General features: G+C 35.8%; 1 protein-coding gene across 2 annotated transcripts in view; it reads left to right on the forward strand.

Annotated features, from left to right (window-relative positions):
- Window positions 1-13606, forward strand: part of DOCK4 (dedicator of cytokinesis 4) — a 259671-nt gene that overhangs the window by 163241 nt on the left and 82824 nt on the right. For both annotated transcript variants that reach the window (XM_075744140.1, XM_075744149.1), the window contains exons 14-22: window positions 570-694; window positions 2171-2333; window positions 3671-3777; window positions 4441-4597; window positions 10390-10487; window positions 10593-10676; window positions 10789-10889; window positions 11604-11685; window positions 12718-12888. In XM_075744140.1, coding sequence (XP_075600255.1) covers window positions 570-694; window positions 2171-2333; window positions 3671-3777; window positions 4441-4597; window positions 10390-10487; window positions 10593-10676; window positions 10789-10889; window positions 11604-11685; window positions 12718-12888 — 1088 coding nt within the window. The remainder of the gene's footprint in view (window positions 1-569; window positions 695-2170; window positions 2334-3670; window positions 3778-4440; window positions 4598-10389; window positions 10488-10592; window positions 10677-10788; window positions 10890-11603; window positions 11686-12717; window positions 12889-13606) is intronic.

Consider the following 13606-nt stretch of genomic DNA (forward strand, 5'->3'; position numbering starts at 1 on the left):
CATTGAAAACTTTTAGATCAGAAATTTGAATGCCAGCAATCTGGGAAGCCTGCCCTTCAAATGGAAAGAACACCAACCTCTTGGGTTTTACTTCTTCAAAGCAATACACTTTCTTTTGGGGTTAAGTGTAAAAAAATTGTAGTCCGTTCTTCAAGGAGCCATTAAACAGAGAAATGCAAAGATTACAAATGAAAACAAAACAAAACAACAAAACCCCATTAATTTTACCTTAGATTAAAAGAGGAATTAAATGAGGTAAAGCCAGACATCAGCTTTGGGATAGCTGGAGATGCCACTGTAAAGAGCTAACAGATAAGTAAAAGCCCCTAGAATTGGTTTAATATGGGAGACAATCTTTTGGGCTTTTAAAAGGATGAAGCTTTGTAGGTTTTCTTGGTTTATGAAAACAATTGTTATTATTTAAAATCCAAAAATACTGATAAATTGTGGTGTGATACTGTCCGTTCTTTGGAAGAGAAGATGAAAGTACATGAAAGTACTAAAAGCAAAAAGTAAGCGAATTGAACTGACTTTCACACACTTTGTGTTTGGTTTGGTTTTTTTTCTAGGTGAAATGAGGAATGATTTATATATCACTGTAGAAAGAGGAGAATTTGAGAAAGGAGGTAAAAGTGTGGCCAGAAATGTGGAAGTAACAATGCATGTCGTGGACAGCAGTGGTCAAATTTTAAAGGTATCTTCATTGTTTGTTTTTCCTTGCTGTAGTTGATTTTGATACACTTTTTCAGAGGTAAATCATCTGTGGCATTCTTTGAAGATTACAAAATTGCTTTGGAAAGTTCCTGTTTAGATTTTGCTGTCTGTAGATATTCAAAGTATTTCCACTTTGCTTAAAACTTTCATAAAATGCATGTTTGTTTTACTTCTGTGATCAATTACGTAATTCAGATAAACACCTATAATTGCCAACCAAATAACTAATTATTGCATTAAGATGCTGGAAAATGTTGAAGCAATATCAATTTTTGGAGAAATTTTTTTTGTCGCAATTCTTCTTAGTAGGTAGGAATTTCTTCATGTTACAGAAAACATGTTTTGATAATTTTCAATTTTTTTGTCTGATTTTAATAAATCAGAGATCCTTGATGCAAAAATCACCACCGTGTATTAAAAAAAAGAATAAATCAATGTTCCTTCTTTTCTTCAGATTTGATTGCATGTTGCTGTTGATAGCTTACAAACAGGCGCTGGTTTATATTTTAATTATTATTAGATGACTGTTTCTCAGATTTTTTTCTGTACCAAAAGATTTCTGTTAACCTTCAACCTTTTCCATACATATTTAACATCTTTTTTTTTTTCCCCTTGTATGTGAAAGTACTTTTTTCACATATTCTGCATGATGTTGAGGGCTGTGGGGTGACAAAATGAAGAAAGGCTGACACAAATAGTGTGGTGCAAATTGTATGTGTGTGCATATGTGAAATGAGATTGTGCGTATAAATGTACGGCATACAATGTATGTATGTTTTATGTGTATAAAATATGTGTGTGTGTGTGTATCATTTTTATGTATATACCCATAAAAAATAAAAGATATTCAGATGAAAAGGTGATCCTTTGTAATTGCTACAGCTTACCTTTCCCACAGAGAATTAACAGGTATCCCCAGGTCAGGACTTACAAATCCATTTGCCTGTTTTGCTATTGAGAGCCTATCATGGGTGTTGCAAAAGCAACCAACATTTTGCTTCTTCCTAATCAGGGCATTTAGGTTTCTTTCTTTTTTTCATGCTGGGACATGTCACTGATAACAGCAGGGTTACAGGCTTATTTCAGAGGACTAAAGATCTTAAGCCTGGGCTGTTCTTGCCTCAGTTAAATTCTTGTTTGTTGCTTGGGCACACCTCTGGATGGACCATGATGTGTCATGGAACTCTACATCACATTTGTTGCTTAAGCCAATTCCCCCTATATAATACATCGATTCTCATCGGTGTGGATGATTCTTGCCTTTTTTTCTAATCAGCAAATATTAACGAAGTGCTACTGTTTTTGTGGGTTTAAAGATATTGAGCGTTATACCACATGGCCTTTATGATATGAATGTAAATGTTAAATAGTCTTCCTTGTAAGAACAGTCCTTGATGACATCTTACCATTGAACTAATCTGCCCTTGATCTCTAATCAATACTTTTTCTTCACCAGGATTTTATCTCATTCGGCTCTGGGGAGCCACCAGCCAGCGAGTACCATTCCTTTGTCCTTTATCATAACAATGGTCCCAGATGGGCTGAGCTGCTGAAACTTCCCATTCCTGTGGATAAATTCAGAGGAGCACATATCCGCTGTGAATTCCGGCACTGTTCCAGTAAGCACTGTTCACAATTTCTTCTAGTCCGCTCTGTAACAGCTGCAGTTAGCGCAGGAGTTTCCATAATACCTCAGGAAAAAGGCAGCTGCGTGAACTTTCTCTGTAATGCTTTCATGACACAGCTTCTCAGGCTTGCAGCTCTGCTTGGTGGAACTCAGTGCTTTGGTAAAGCCTAAATACCAAGAGAAAACAGTCTGGTTTTATTAAACAGAAATAGACAACATTGTAGCTGCAAATGTAAACAGAATTTCAGGTAAACTCAAAATGAAAATTTAGAATTTACCTGGTGAATTATCCAAAATTATACCTGTTCCTTAGTACATTAAACTGCTGCTGCTGTTTGGCTCTTTTTGGTGATGTAGATATAGCAAGATATGATTATTTAGATTGCCTTTGTGGAAAGTGGCGTGCACGGTAAGTTATAGAATATTTAGATTTCGGGTACATAAACTTCAAAATATAAGGAACAGGTAGTATAGGAAGAAATTTCAATTGATTTCTTTTTTAAGATTTCTTTTATAAGCTATGAAGTAATAGAGGAAAAACGTCAGTGGTATGTTTCAAACAGATGAGACATTTTTGCACTATGTTTCCCGTGCAGTGCAAGTTGGATATTTTTGTTATGATTGCCTACACCACCCCAACTGTGCTAAACGTGGACTCCAAAGTCATATGTACACACATTTGGTGAAAAATTGGTTAATTCTCAAAAGTGTTCAGCGTCTGCACTCATTGGCTTCAGTAAAAATCTGTGCCATCTCAGTGTTCTATAGTCTGCTTTATATTTAGATGATAGATGAGTTTTGGAATTTGAGATTAGACATCCGAGTCTGAAAATGTTATCTGCTGTCTAACATTCATGTAAGGACCAGTGTCATCTTCAGTCATATCTCTAGAGGCAGATGCCTTATTTGAAAATAGAAGTGCAGTGCAGCCTGAGGCTGACCTGAAATGAGGACCAGTAGGTAGAAGCTACTGTAGGGGATAGTTGTCACTAAAAACCCCCTTTGCTCTTCATGTCGGACTGGCTAGGTCCCATTCATTTGGGTTTCCTGGCATTCTGTATATTACTAAGACTGCATATTTGATGGCTTCCATTATTTGTTGTTAATAAATACCAAATCGTTCCAGAATACTGCTTTCTGATTTACAGTGAGTTGAAAGAAACCATTACAGGAGCTAATGTGCAAATCTGAAAAGAAATTTAAGATAATCTTAGTCTGACTAGCTGCCAGTAGCTTCCAGTATACTTTCTTGTGTTGTATTATATCCATTTATTTTGCCTAAATATATGATATTAACTTTAAGTGCTGCTATTTACATATGTATTTCAGCAAAAGAAAAGGGTGAGAAGAAGTTGTTTGGCTTTTCTTTCGTGCCCCTGATGCAAGAAAATGGGAGGACTCTGCCAGATGGCACCCATGAACTCATTGTACACAAGGTAATTTGAATTAGTAATCATTAGCTGTAATGATTCCTCTGGAACATACTTTAAATGCTCTGAAAAATTAGGTTGAGAAAGTCTGTATTTATTACCAGATGAGTGACAATCTTGTCATCATTAAAATATCCATTGCTGATTGTTTAATATTAAGCTTCCTGTTACAAACTGCAACTGAATCTAGGGATGTGTTTCAGTGCACTGGTTTTATGAAGCCTTACTATTCTATTACATTGTATTTAGAACGGATTTCACAAAGTTAAGTTCAATTAAAACACACAAAGTGAACCCCACGATACCTTCTTAGTGAATTGCTGAAGTTGGACAATCAAGCAAGCTCATTTATGCAGATCTACTCAATGTTATCATTTTTAGGGATATTCCAGTTTGGGGGAATTTTTGTTCCCGCATTTAACAGTTATCTCTTTGTTCAGAGGATTTGATATGCTCCCAGATAAATTTTAGATTTTAGCTATTCATTTGACATAACCTGTGCAAATTGAATGACTTCAATGTCGGATACGAAGCTATGATCCAAGTTGCGGTAGGCATAGTGAAAATTCTTCAATTTCTGGCAGAGAAACAATAACAATTCGTATAATTTAGGGATTTGGTCCTTTGTTTTTATGCAGCACAGTTATTTTAACTGGTTTGTTTTCACAGTGTGAAGAAAACACAAACCTTCAGGATTCTGGTCGCTACCTCAAACTCCCCTTTTCAAAGGGAATTTTTCTAGGAAACAACAGCCAAGCAGTAAAAACCACTAAAGAGTCCTTCTGGATTACGTCCTTTCTCTGCTCCACTAAACTCACACAAAATGGTAGGATATGTTGATTATTTAAAACATGATGAATTCAAATGAGTGTGATAGCTAGCCTTTTCCGTGCCAAGCAAGCATGGATGTACTCAAAAATAGCTTATGTTCTATCCATTTTACAAACTGGTTTTCTTCATAATTTTTTATGTCCAGATGGAAACCAATGCAGCATGATAAACCACTGATTTTAAGTAGTTCAAGAATGCTTTTGAGATTAACATGATATTGGAATCAAATGCAGCACTCTTGGAATCAACTATCAAAACCCAGCTGCTTTAAAAAAACAACTAATCTGTTTGTTGTAGAGCTTTTATGAAATACTTATTGTAGGCTTTAGGCTGTGGCAGTTTGGTTTTAATTAGGCACATATTGCTTTTTTGTTGTATCACTTCTCTTCCTTAAGGCCAACAAACATTTACTACTACTTAAAACAATCTTATACACTGGATATAAGGAGCAGCAGATAGAAATACACGTGTTTGTGCTCTTTACCATTGCTTTGTGTAAAATTCTTAAGTTTCTTGTTTATTTGCCATATTAACTACAGTTTGTAACTGAAACATTTATCCATAAATTTCTAAATACTGTGTATTTGCTTGGTAATGTGTTTCTGACCATTCTTTGATGTCCCCACAGTTTTATATTACTTTTTCTGAGCTGTTTATCACAGTTGTAAGATCTTAACTCTCTCTTGTGTGTGAATGACTGTCTTTACCCTTCTTATATGTATGATGATAAAATTGCTAATTGCTTGCAAATTGATCATAGGTGTTTAACAACAACTAGAGCAGCTTTTTAAATTGAAATAATTGTCTTAATTTTCACCATTTAGTAGCAAGTGTCCAAAAGTAGAACTATGTGCAAATAGTAAGTGGTCTGTTTCACTCTGCACATCCTTTCCGTATTCTCATAGCAATTAGCTTCAAAGTAATAAAAGTTAGCCAATAAAAGATTTTCCCAAAGGTTGCTAATAGGCAATCAGAGACTAAATTTGCTTCAGTTAAAGGCCTTGATTTAGGAAATCACATGACTCTACTGGTACTTACACATGCATGAAAGTGCAGCCCAGAACTTAAGTGTCTCACTGATAAATAGTTGTGGCATTGTCTGGGGTTATAATACTAATTTATGTTCACAGTGCAGGAGTTATTTTGTACTTAATGTAAATAGATGTGTGGCATAGGGCATAAAAGTTCCTTTTTTTTTTAATTTTTAACCATATTCTGAGTAAGAGGGTGTAGAATATCTGAATAATATTGATCCCCTTTTCAGCTCTGAAAGAGTTAACAATTATTTCAGCAGTACTTCAGAGGGTGGAAATATTTTCAATAGACAGGCTCATATTTTCTCCAAGGATCTTCTTTGGGAAGTTCATCTTGGTGAGTTTCCAAATCCCCATTCTTTTAAACAAAAATTTGCCAAAACCTATTGCATGCTCAGAAAATGAACATAGAGCAAAGCATGTGGATATTTGGTCATGTGAGCATTACTTCAGTTATCCCTGAGAGAATGTAGCATATCTGTTAAAAATACAAGATTAAAAAGATCTGTGTATTTAATTTTTAGTAAACATTTGTATTAGTATTTTTGAAAATTGATTATTATTTTTTAATCTGTTTTTAAGTTTGGAGATTTTTCTGAAGTTCTCAGAGATCTGCCTATGTCTACAAAGAACAATGTCCATGCTGGAAATGAATTGAAAATTGTGCTATTGGTCTGGCCATGGGGTGGGAGGGGACCCCAAACCCAGACTTGTAAAGGGTGTGACTGAATTAGGCCACAGCTTTACCAGTTTGCTGGGAAATTTTACTCAGCTGTCATTCTCTCATTGATTGTTCCCACATGCCATCAGCTCTCATGCATATAAAAATTATGGGGACAGGGGGAAGGAGGCTGACTCCCAGTTACTGAGATCCATAACTTCCTTACCCCGGGCACTTTGGAGAGGTTTTTAGGATTATTTCCAAACAATTTTCAGAGACCTTCAAACCAGGGGAGCCTCCACGTTCATCAGCGTATCTCACAAGAACGCGTGCTTATCTAATCTGTCTCCCAGTTATCTTTTCCTTAGCTTGACTTTTGATCCTGGATAGTTAATCGATTAATGTTAGTTAATATACCAGCTTTTATACATTACATTCTTAGCTGGACAGTTGTATTTCATTATCTTAACAAAAACCCCAAAAGAGTGAGAGAGAACATAGTATTTTTCTACTGAGTAGTTATCAATACAGTCTTACTTAGTTTTTGACATATAGGAGGGATCTCTGCCTGCCAGAGACTCAGGATCCATCCAGCAAGTCAGAATATTTTAGCAAGTTGGCATCCACTCGTTTCTCAGCACTGATCGGCACATCCCCAGTAAGCAGCTGTTCATCGGTAGAGCAACATGCCGTACTGCACGTCTATTGCAAGGCAGAGGTGTAATCCATCCATCTGCATTTAAAAAAAGCCAAATTGGTGATTAATAAACCAAAAGTAACAAGGGGCAGCTTTCCAGAGTGACCCCAGTTTGGAGGGACTGTTGGAAACCACAGAAGCAGCCTGTTGGAAGAGGAATTCAGGCTGCCAGTTCTGGAATTCAGCTTTCTTCTTTTGAAGTACAGTACCGCTACACCAGGCCAATTGCTGATGTCTTGGGATTTATAGGAGAAAGATGGAAAGATCATCCCAAACCACTTCATTATACACGTAACTCTAAACCTTTTATTAAACCTAGCACTTTGGATTTAAATTACGGACTTTGAGAAGGGAAACATTTTGTTTGGTAGAAATGGGAGGTCAGGTGTCACCTATTTTAAATATACAAATCTGATCATGATTAAGAGAGGGCATTTGAAATATTTTTCTTCTTCAGCAAAATTTATCAGTGGCATTGACTTTTTTCCTTTTCCAAAATGATGTTTTCCTAGTGGGCCTATTTTTGGGGACAGTTTTATATTTCATTTCTCTTAATACACGACACAATTGCTATCCCTTCCCCTTGTGATTCACATGTCAGATTTTCTATTTGTGTCATTTATGCTTGGGCTATTTGCTAATGTTATCTCAGCAATGTCTTTCCTCCTTAACATTTCCCTTGAAATAAGTACTTTGAAGTGAGTGTCTTACATTTGCTTTCTCTTTCTTTTTTTAATCCCCAACAAATCCCTAATATTGAGTGTCAACTATCTTCCACCAAGTTCAGCCAGCAAACCTGTAAAGAAGTGGTTTTCCTGCTATGAACTGACAGCTTCAGCTAGTCTCGCTATTCCTTAACTTATGTTGAGGCTTAAACAGAATAAAGTGTAAAAGTCCATTTAATTATCCAAAAGACAAATGCAGTTCATTGGATTTGTAATGCTTGTTTCTTCAAAATTCCTGTCGGAAGGAATAATAAGACCTGTCATTTGTCCTTGATCTTTGGGATGTGTCTCTGCTGCACATACAGGACCCTTCAGCACTCTTAGTGCAGCTCAACCATCTCTCTTAATTCAAACCATTCCATACTAGCACAGAGTGAAGCAAAACAAAAAAGAAACGTATAAATGCGTAAAAACAATTTGTGCTCACCAAAATCAATTAAGGCAGCCAAATATTAGTGGAATAACATGTTCTTGCTATACCACTGGCCAGATTTGAATATAGATGGAGATTTATTTAATGTTATTAAAGACAGAAATAGCACATTATTTCTTGTTGTGGGAGAGAGAAGCTTTCCTGGAGCAAACTGGGAAAGAAATGACACAAAGATGCGTGTGGCTCAAATGTTACTTGAGCGCGAAAACAGTCTGTGGTGGAAAGCACCCAAATAATTGTGCTGAACCAAGAGAAAAACTTGCTGTTAGCTTATTAGTTTGAGAAGCACTGAGAACATTTCAGAAGAACGGGATCCTTCTAAGACAATGCTGGACAGTGGTCGACTAGACAGTAGTTCAGCTTAAACTGATGGAAGGGCTGGACGGTCGTTAAGGTTTTCTGCTTCGAACAGCCAGGCTTTGAGAAATTCTGAAAAGCTGGTTAGTGAAACATGGAAGTAGTAAACTTGAATGTAAAGGAGCTTTGGGATCTATTTAATTCAATGGTTCAAAAACGTGGAATTTTTACTGAATACAACTTGAAAGGAGTGCTGCAGACCTGAGTGAGAGGGTCACGGGCAGAAAATGTGAGGAGTAACCAGAGAACCTGCAGCAGAAGGGAGGAATATAACAGCAACGTGTCAGAGTTCAGCAAGGGTCAGGATCAAGTGAAAACTGCTGAAAAGCCAAGCCAAATTTGCAAAACTATTTTTGGATATTGAATGGTATGGGACATGAAATTCCCAATCTCATAGCGAGGTGTTTTTTTTAGTACATCTCTGAAGCTGAAAGCAATAACACATGACCTAAGAGTAATAAATATAGTACCTACATTTTAGACAGGTGGAAGAGCAGATATATTAACTGGGCCATCACCTTCGGATGAATTTTACGCAAGTATTTACAAGAAATCATGGATGAAAAAGCGGACATGTAGCTAAATGGAATATGCTGTAAGATGAGTTTATCAAAGTCATATCATGCCAGAATAAACTTCTTGATCTTTCTTTTCAATTTTTTTTTTTACTATTATTCTTCAGAGGAAACATAGCAGATCTAAACCATCTGGACTTCAATAACACACCACATGGGAAATTAGAAAAGATACAGATTAGAATAAGAATTTTAAAACTGGTAAATAAAGGCTAAAAGGGAACTAGCAAGTTCCACTGTAGTGGAAGTAATTTCTTTCCTGAGTGAAATAAAAATACTACTAGATCTGAAGAATTAGGCCTGGGATTGATCTTTTCTTTAAAGGGGTGGGAGTGGGGATGGGGGTTACTTCACTAAAACCTGAGACACTAGAGAGCCTGTTAATAAAATTTGCTGCTGCTATGTAGTTGAAAGGGCTCATCAGTTGAGAGGAACAAAATCAAAATATGATACAGATAAAGCAAGGTAACTTTGATTTAAATAATTAATAAGAAAGAATAGAAATTAGGTGAAATCTAATGGTACAAAAGGGAGGATCATACCTTAATGGAGTCTCCTGGGGATTCTGCTGTAGGCAGGGAGCTGAACAATATTAAACCTATTTGTGTCACCAATATGATGTATCTAAAAACCCTCTAAACTCTGGAACATATATGTCAGGTGTGTTTACAGCAGACATACAAGCTTGCTAATGATATGGGAAACAGTGATATAATCTCATCTGTAATGTAGTTACCATTTTGATCAAGAAAGCTGAAGGAGAATGAATTAAAACTGCAGGAAGTGTGAAGGCACTCAGGTATGTTTTTAGCTCAGAAGAGTTTATTTTCTGGAAGAGATTGTGTTGCTTAATAATAAAGCAGGATCTTAGAGGTATTGTGTTTGTTCCCTAAAAAAGACATAAGAAAATGTGTATTTTAAATATGTTCAAACTAGTAATTAGGAGACTATTTCTAGCTGTCAGATGGCAGCTCTGGAAGGCATCTTTCAATGGGATGAGAGACAGCAAAATAATTACTTTTCTTAAGATGGCAGTTGACAAATATCTGAACAAGACTGCATGATACAGTTGCCACAGGAGACTAATTTTAGTGACCCAGAACCGTGTTCTTATGTTTCTATTGGTGGAGCAATTATGGGATGGAATGAAAATTTGTTGTTGGGCAGATCATATTATAGCAAATCTTGAGATGTTTTCTTTTGTTTTAATGATGCCAAGTTTTGCTGAGTGGACTGTAATAGTAGAATTTAAACTCTGAAATGCTGCTTTGCTTCCAGCTTTAATCTTGCATTTTGTTTTTGCAGGAGATATGCTTGACCTTCTGAAATGGAGAACCCACCCAGACAAAATTGCAGGTTGCCTCTCAAAATTAAAAGAAATTGATGGTTCAGAAATAGTGAAGGTATCTACCATTCTATCATTTTAGATAATATGAGGGAAATAAGATATTTCTGTGTCACAAAAATACCTATTTAATAACAAACTGTCTCTTATTCTCTCTAATCAGTTTCTTCAAGATACATTAGACACTTTATTTGGGATTTTAGATGAAAACTCTCAAAAATATGGATCAAAAGTATTTGATTGTTTGGTAAGTTTCATTTTGTGATGATGCTTAAGACTATTTAAGAACTACATTTAAAAAAAAAAGAAACAAAGAGCTTTTTTTTTTTTTTTTTTTTGTCTTTTTCCCTCATATTTAGGTTCACATAATAAATTTGCTGCAGGACAGCAAGTTTCACCACTTCAAGCCAGTAATGGACACTTACATTGAAAGTCACTTTGCCGGAGCACTTGCATACAGGTGAAGTCTGTACTTTTTCTATCTGATTTGAATACTGACATTTATTGGTTTATTCAGCAGAATCAATCATTAGGTTAAATTAAACTGCATCATTAGAAATAAAATGCAGTGCTTACATGAATGCCTAGATTTAGACCATTAAAAAATAGTAAAATAACTTTAAGTTATCAGAAAGGTTACTGGCTAAGGCTTTAACATTGGCTTATTTTTTCAATCTTTTTCTTCAGTGGATTTCTTTATTTTAATGACTTTGAAAAACATAAGAGCCTTAACATCATCCAGTTGCAAGTGTGTTCACTATCTGTGTAGAGCAGTGTACTAATAAGCACCACTTACTCTGCTGTATTTATTTGCTAGCTAAACTTCCATTAAAGCCAACGCAGTTTAATGAGACTGCAGACCAGTGCATGGAATAGCAGGGGTAGTCTGTGCTGGCAGGGATTCTTCTGGTTTAATTGAGCTCATGTATCTCTGTCACAATCATTCTGTTGTAGACGTAATGCTGGTATTATTTCACGTTCGTAAGAGAATCTACTAGGGGGCTTTCAGCAGACTGAAAATTAAGTGTAATATTGGGCCTGTAGTGATTAACAAAATCTAGGCATACATTTTTTTATTTTGTCAGTGTTTCTCATATGACAGATGTTCACATTTTAAATGTGAAGTTAACTCTTTAATTTCTGTGTTATAATACTTTTTGATGTGGTTTTCTAGAGATCTTATAAAAGTACTAAAGTGGCATATTGATCGAGTCACTGAAGTGGAGCTGCATGGGCACATACAGGAAGTACTAAAGGTAATAAAAATCTTCAAAAGCAATTATATATTTGAATGATATGATCATATAGTACTGACAGATTTAACTTAGGAAGTGAACCACAGTATGTATAAATGATGGAAATACACTATTAATGCTAGGGAGTTGCAGAGATCTTCAGTGCAGTCATTTTATTCACCCTTCTCTGTTGTCAATAAGTTGATCAATGGAGCTTACTACCATTAGAGTCTGGAGCTCTGTGTTCCTTACTGAATGAGGATATACATGAGTAGGAGTTAGGTCTAAGAAATCAAATATAGATTGCATTGATGGTATTAACATCTGTCATCTAAATGGCAGACATTCCTTCTGATTTAATGCTTCAATCCTGACAGTGGAGAATCCTACTGAAAATGGTGGGTTTGGTTGCTCTTGTTGCCCTATTTTGTACCATTAACGGAGCACAGTGTGGATTCACACTAAGTTGTACAACACAGTAATCCCATTGGGATAGGTGCTACAGTCTGGAAATAAAATATCAACGTGTTGCCCTTCTGTGCTTTTCTATGCTGCTGTTAACATAGGTGTCTTGCTGATAAGGCTGTATTTTCAATTTACATTCCAACATTGCAACTTCATTTAAGCTTTTATGGTATTATCTGGTTGACAGTTGACAGGAAAACAACTTTTAACAGGCAGAGAGATTCCAAGAACAGCTCAAAAATTTGAGCCTATTTCTTACGTTGGCCTCATATGTTTATGCAATACATGTTTCTGTAGCCAAAGACATGCAAGGATGGAGGGACAGTGTTGGGATTTGGCAGTTTTCCATTTGTAAAACAAACAAGTGTTCCCTGGTTTGTAGAGATTATGACAGGCAAGGGAAGAGTATCTCTGAGTATGTGCTTTTGAAATGTTAGTGTTTCAATAGAAAGATTTGCCAAAATTGAATTACATGCTGTTCTATTTCAGACCCTTGTCATTATTTGAATGATATAATCATTGTGTGTGTTCTATTTAAAGATGAGTTGGTTCATTTTTATGAGTTATCTCTGATTTTGACATTTGTAGGCACAGGAATATATCTTTAAATATATAGTTCAGTCTCGAAGGTTATTCTCTATTGCCACTGGTGGACAAAATGAGGAGGAATTTCGCTGCTGTATTCAAGAACTTCTTATGTCAGTACGCTTCTTCCTTTCCCAAGAGAGCAAAGGAGCTAGTGCTTTATCCCAACTACAAGTAAGTTTTCAAGTGTGTCTTGCTTATTGCCACTTTCCACATCCGATATAGAAAATGTTTGCATGTTGTTACCTATATTCCCAGGAAAGAAAATGTGGTTTTGCTAGAGCAAAAATACCTTTTGTCCTATAGTATGAAATTTTCATACCAGCAGCTTCTAAATATGCTTGGCAAAGAAAATCCTAAATCTAATATTTAATTTTGAATTATAATTATATCATAATTATAATAATTATATTGCTGGATACAAATAAAGTAATTTTTCTGCTTTGGGCATTTTATAGCTTAGTTAACCACATTGGAACTGAAGAATTTGAGCCGTACAAAAGACTATCAAGAGTTTTCATGCTTTACAGAAAACTTTTAAGTCTTGATGAACTGTATGTTTTATACTCAGCTGGTATCTTTATTTCAATTGAGACTACTAAAATTGAGTAGTGCTAAAGCACAGAGGCAAAACACACAGGAGACAGGTCTCTCCATTAAGTGCCATAGATTTACCAGCTCCTACAGCTCATAGATATACCATTCTCTTCCCGTTTCTGTAACCAAAGGTGTTTAAGACCTATTAATATTTGAAGCTCTGTAGAAAATTATTCTTCCAAGAAAATGGGAAATCAGAGAGAACAGAGTAGAGAGAGTAGAACTCGTATCATGTAAGCAGGTGGAGTGAAAAGATAAAATGATATCAACAACCACATTTGGAATTATTCTTCAG

This window comes from Balearica regulorum, chromosome 1, assembly GCF_011004875.1.
Source record: "Balearica regulorum gibbericeps isolate bBalReg1 chromosome 1, bBalReg1.pri, whole genome shotgun sequence".
NCBI classification, from domain to species: domain Eukaryota; kingdom Metazoa; phylum Chordata; class Aves; order Gruiformes; family Gruidae; genus Balearica; species Balearica regulorum.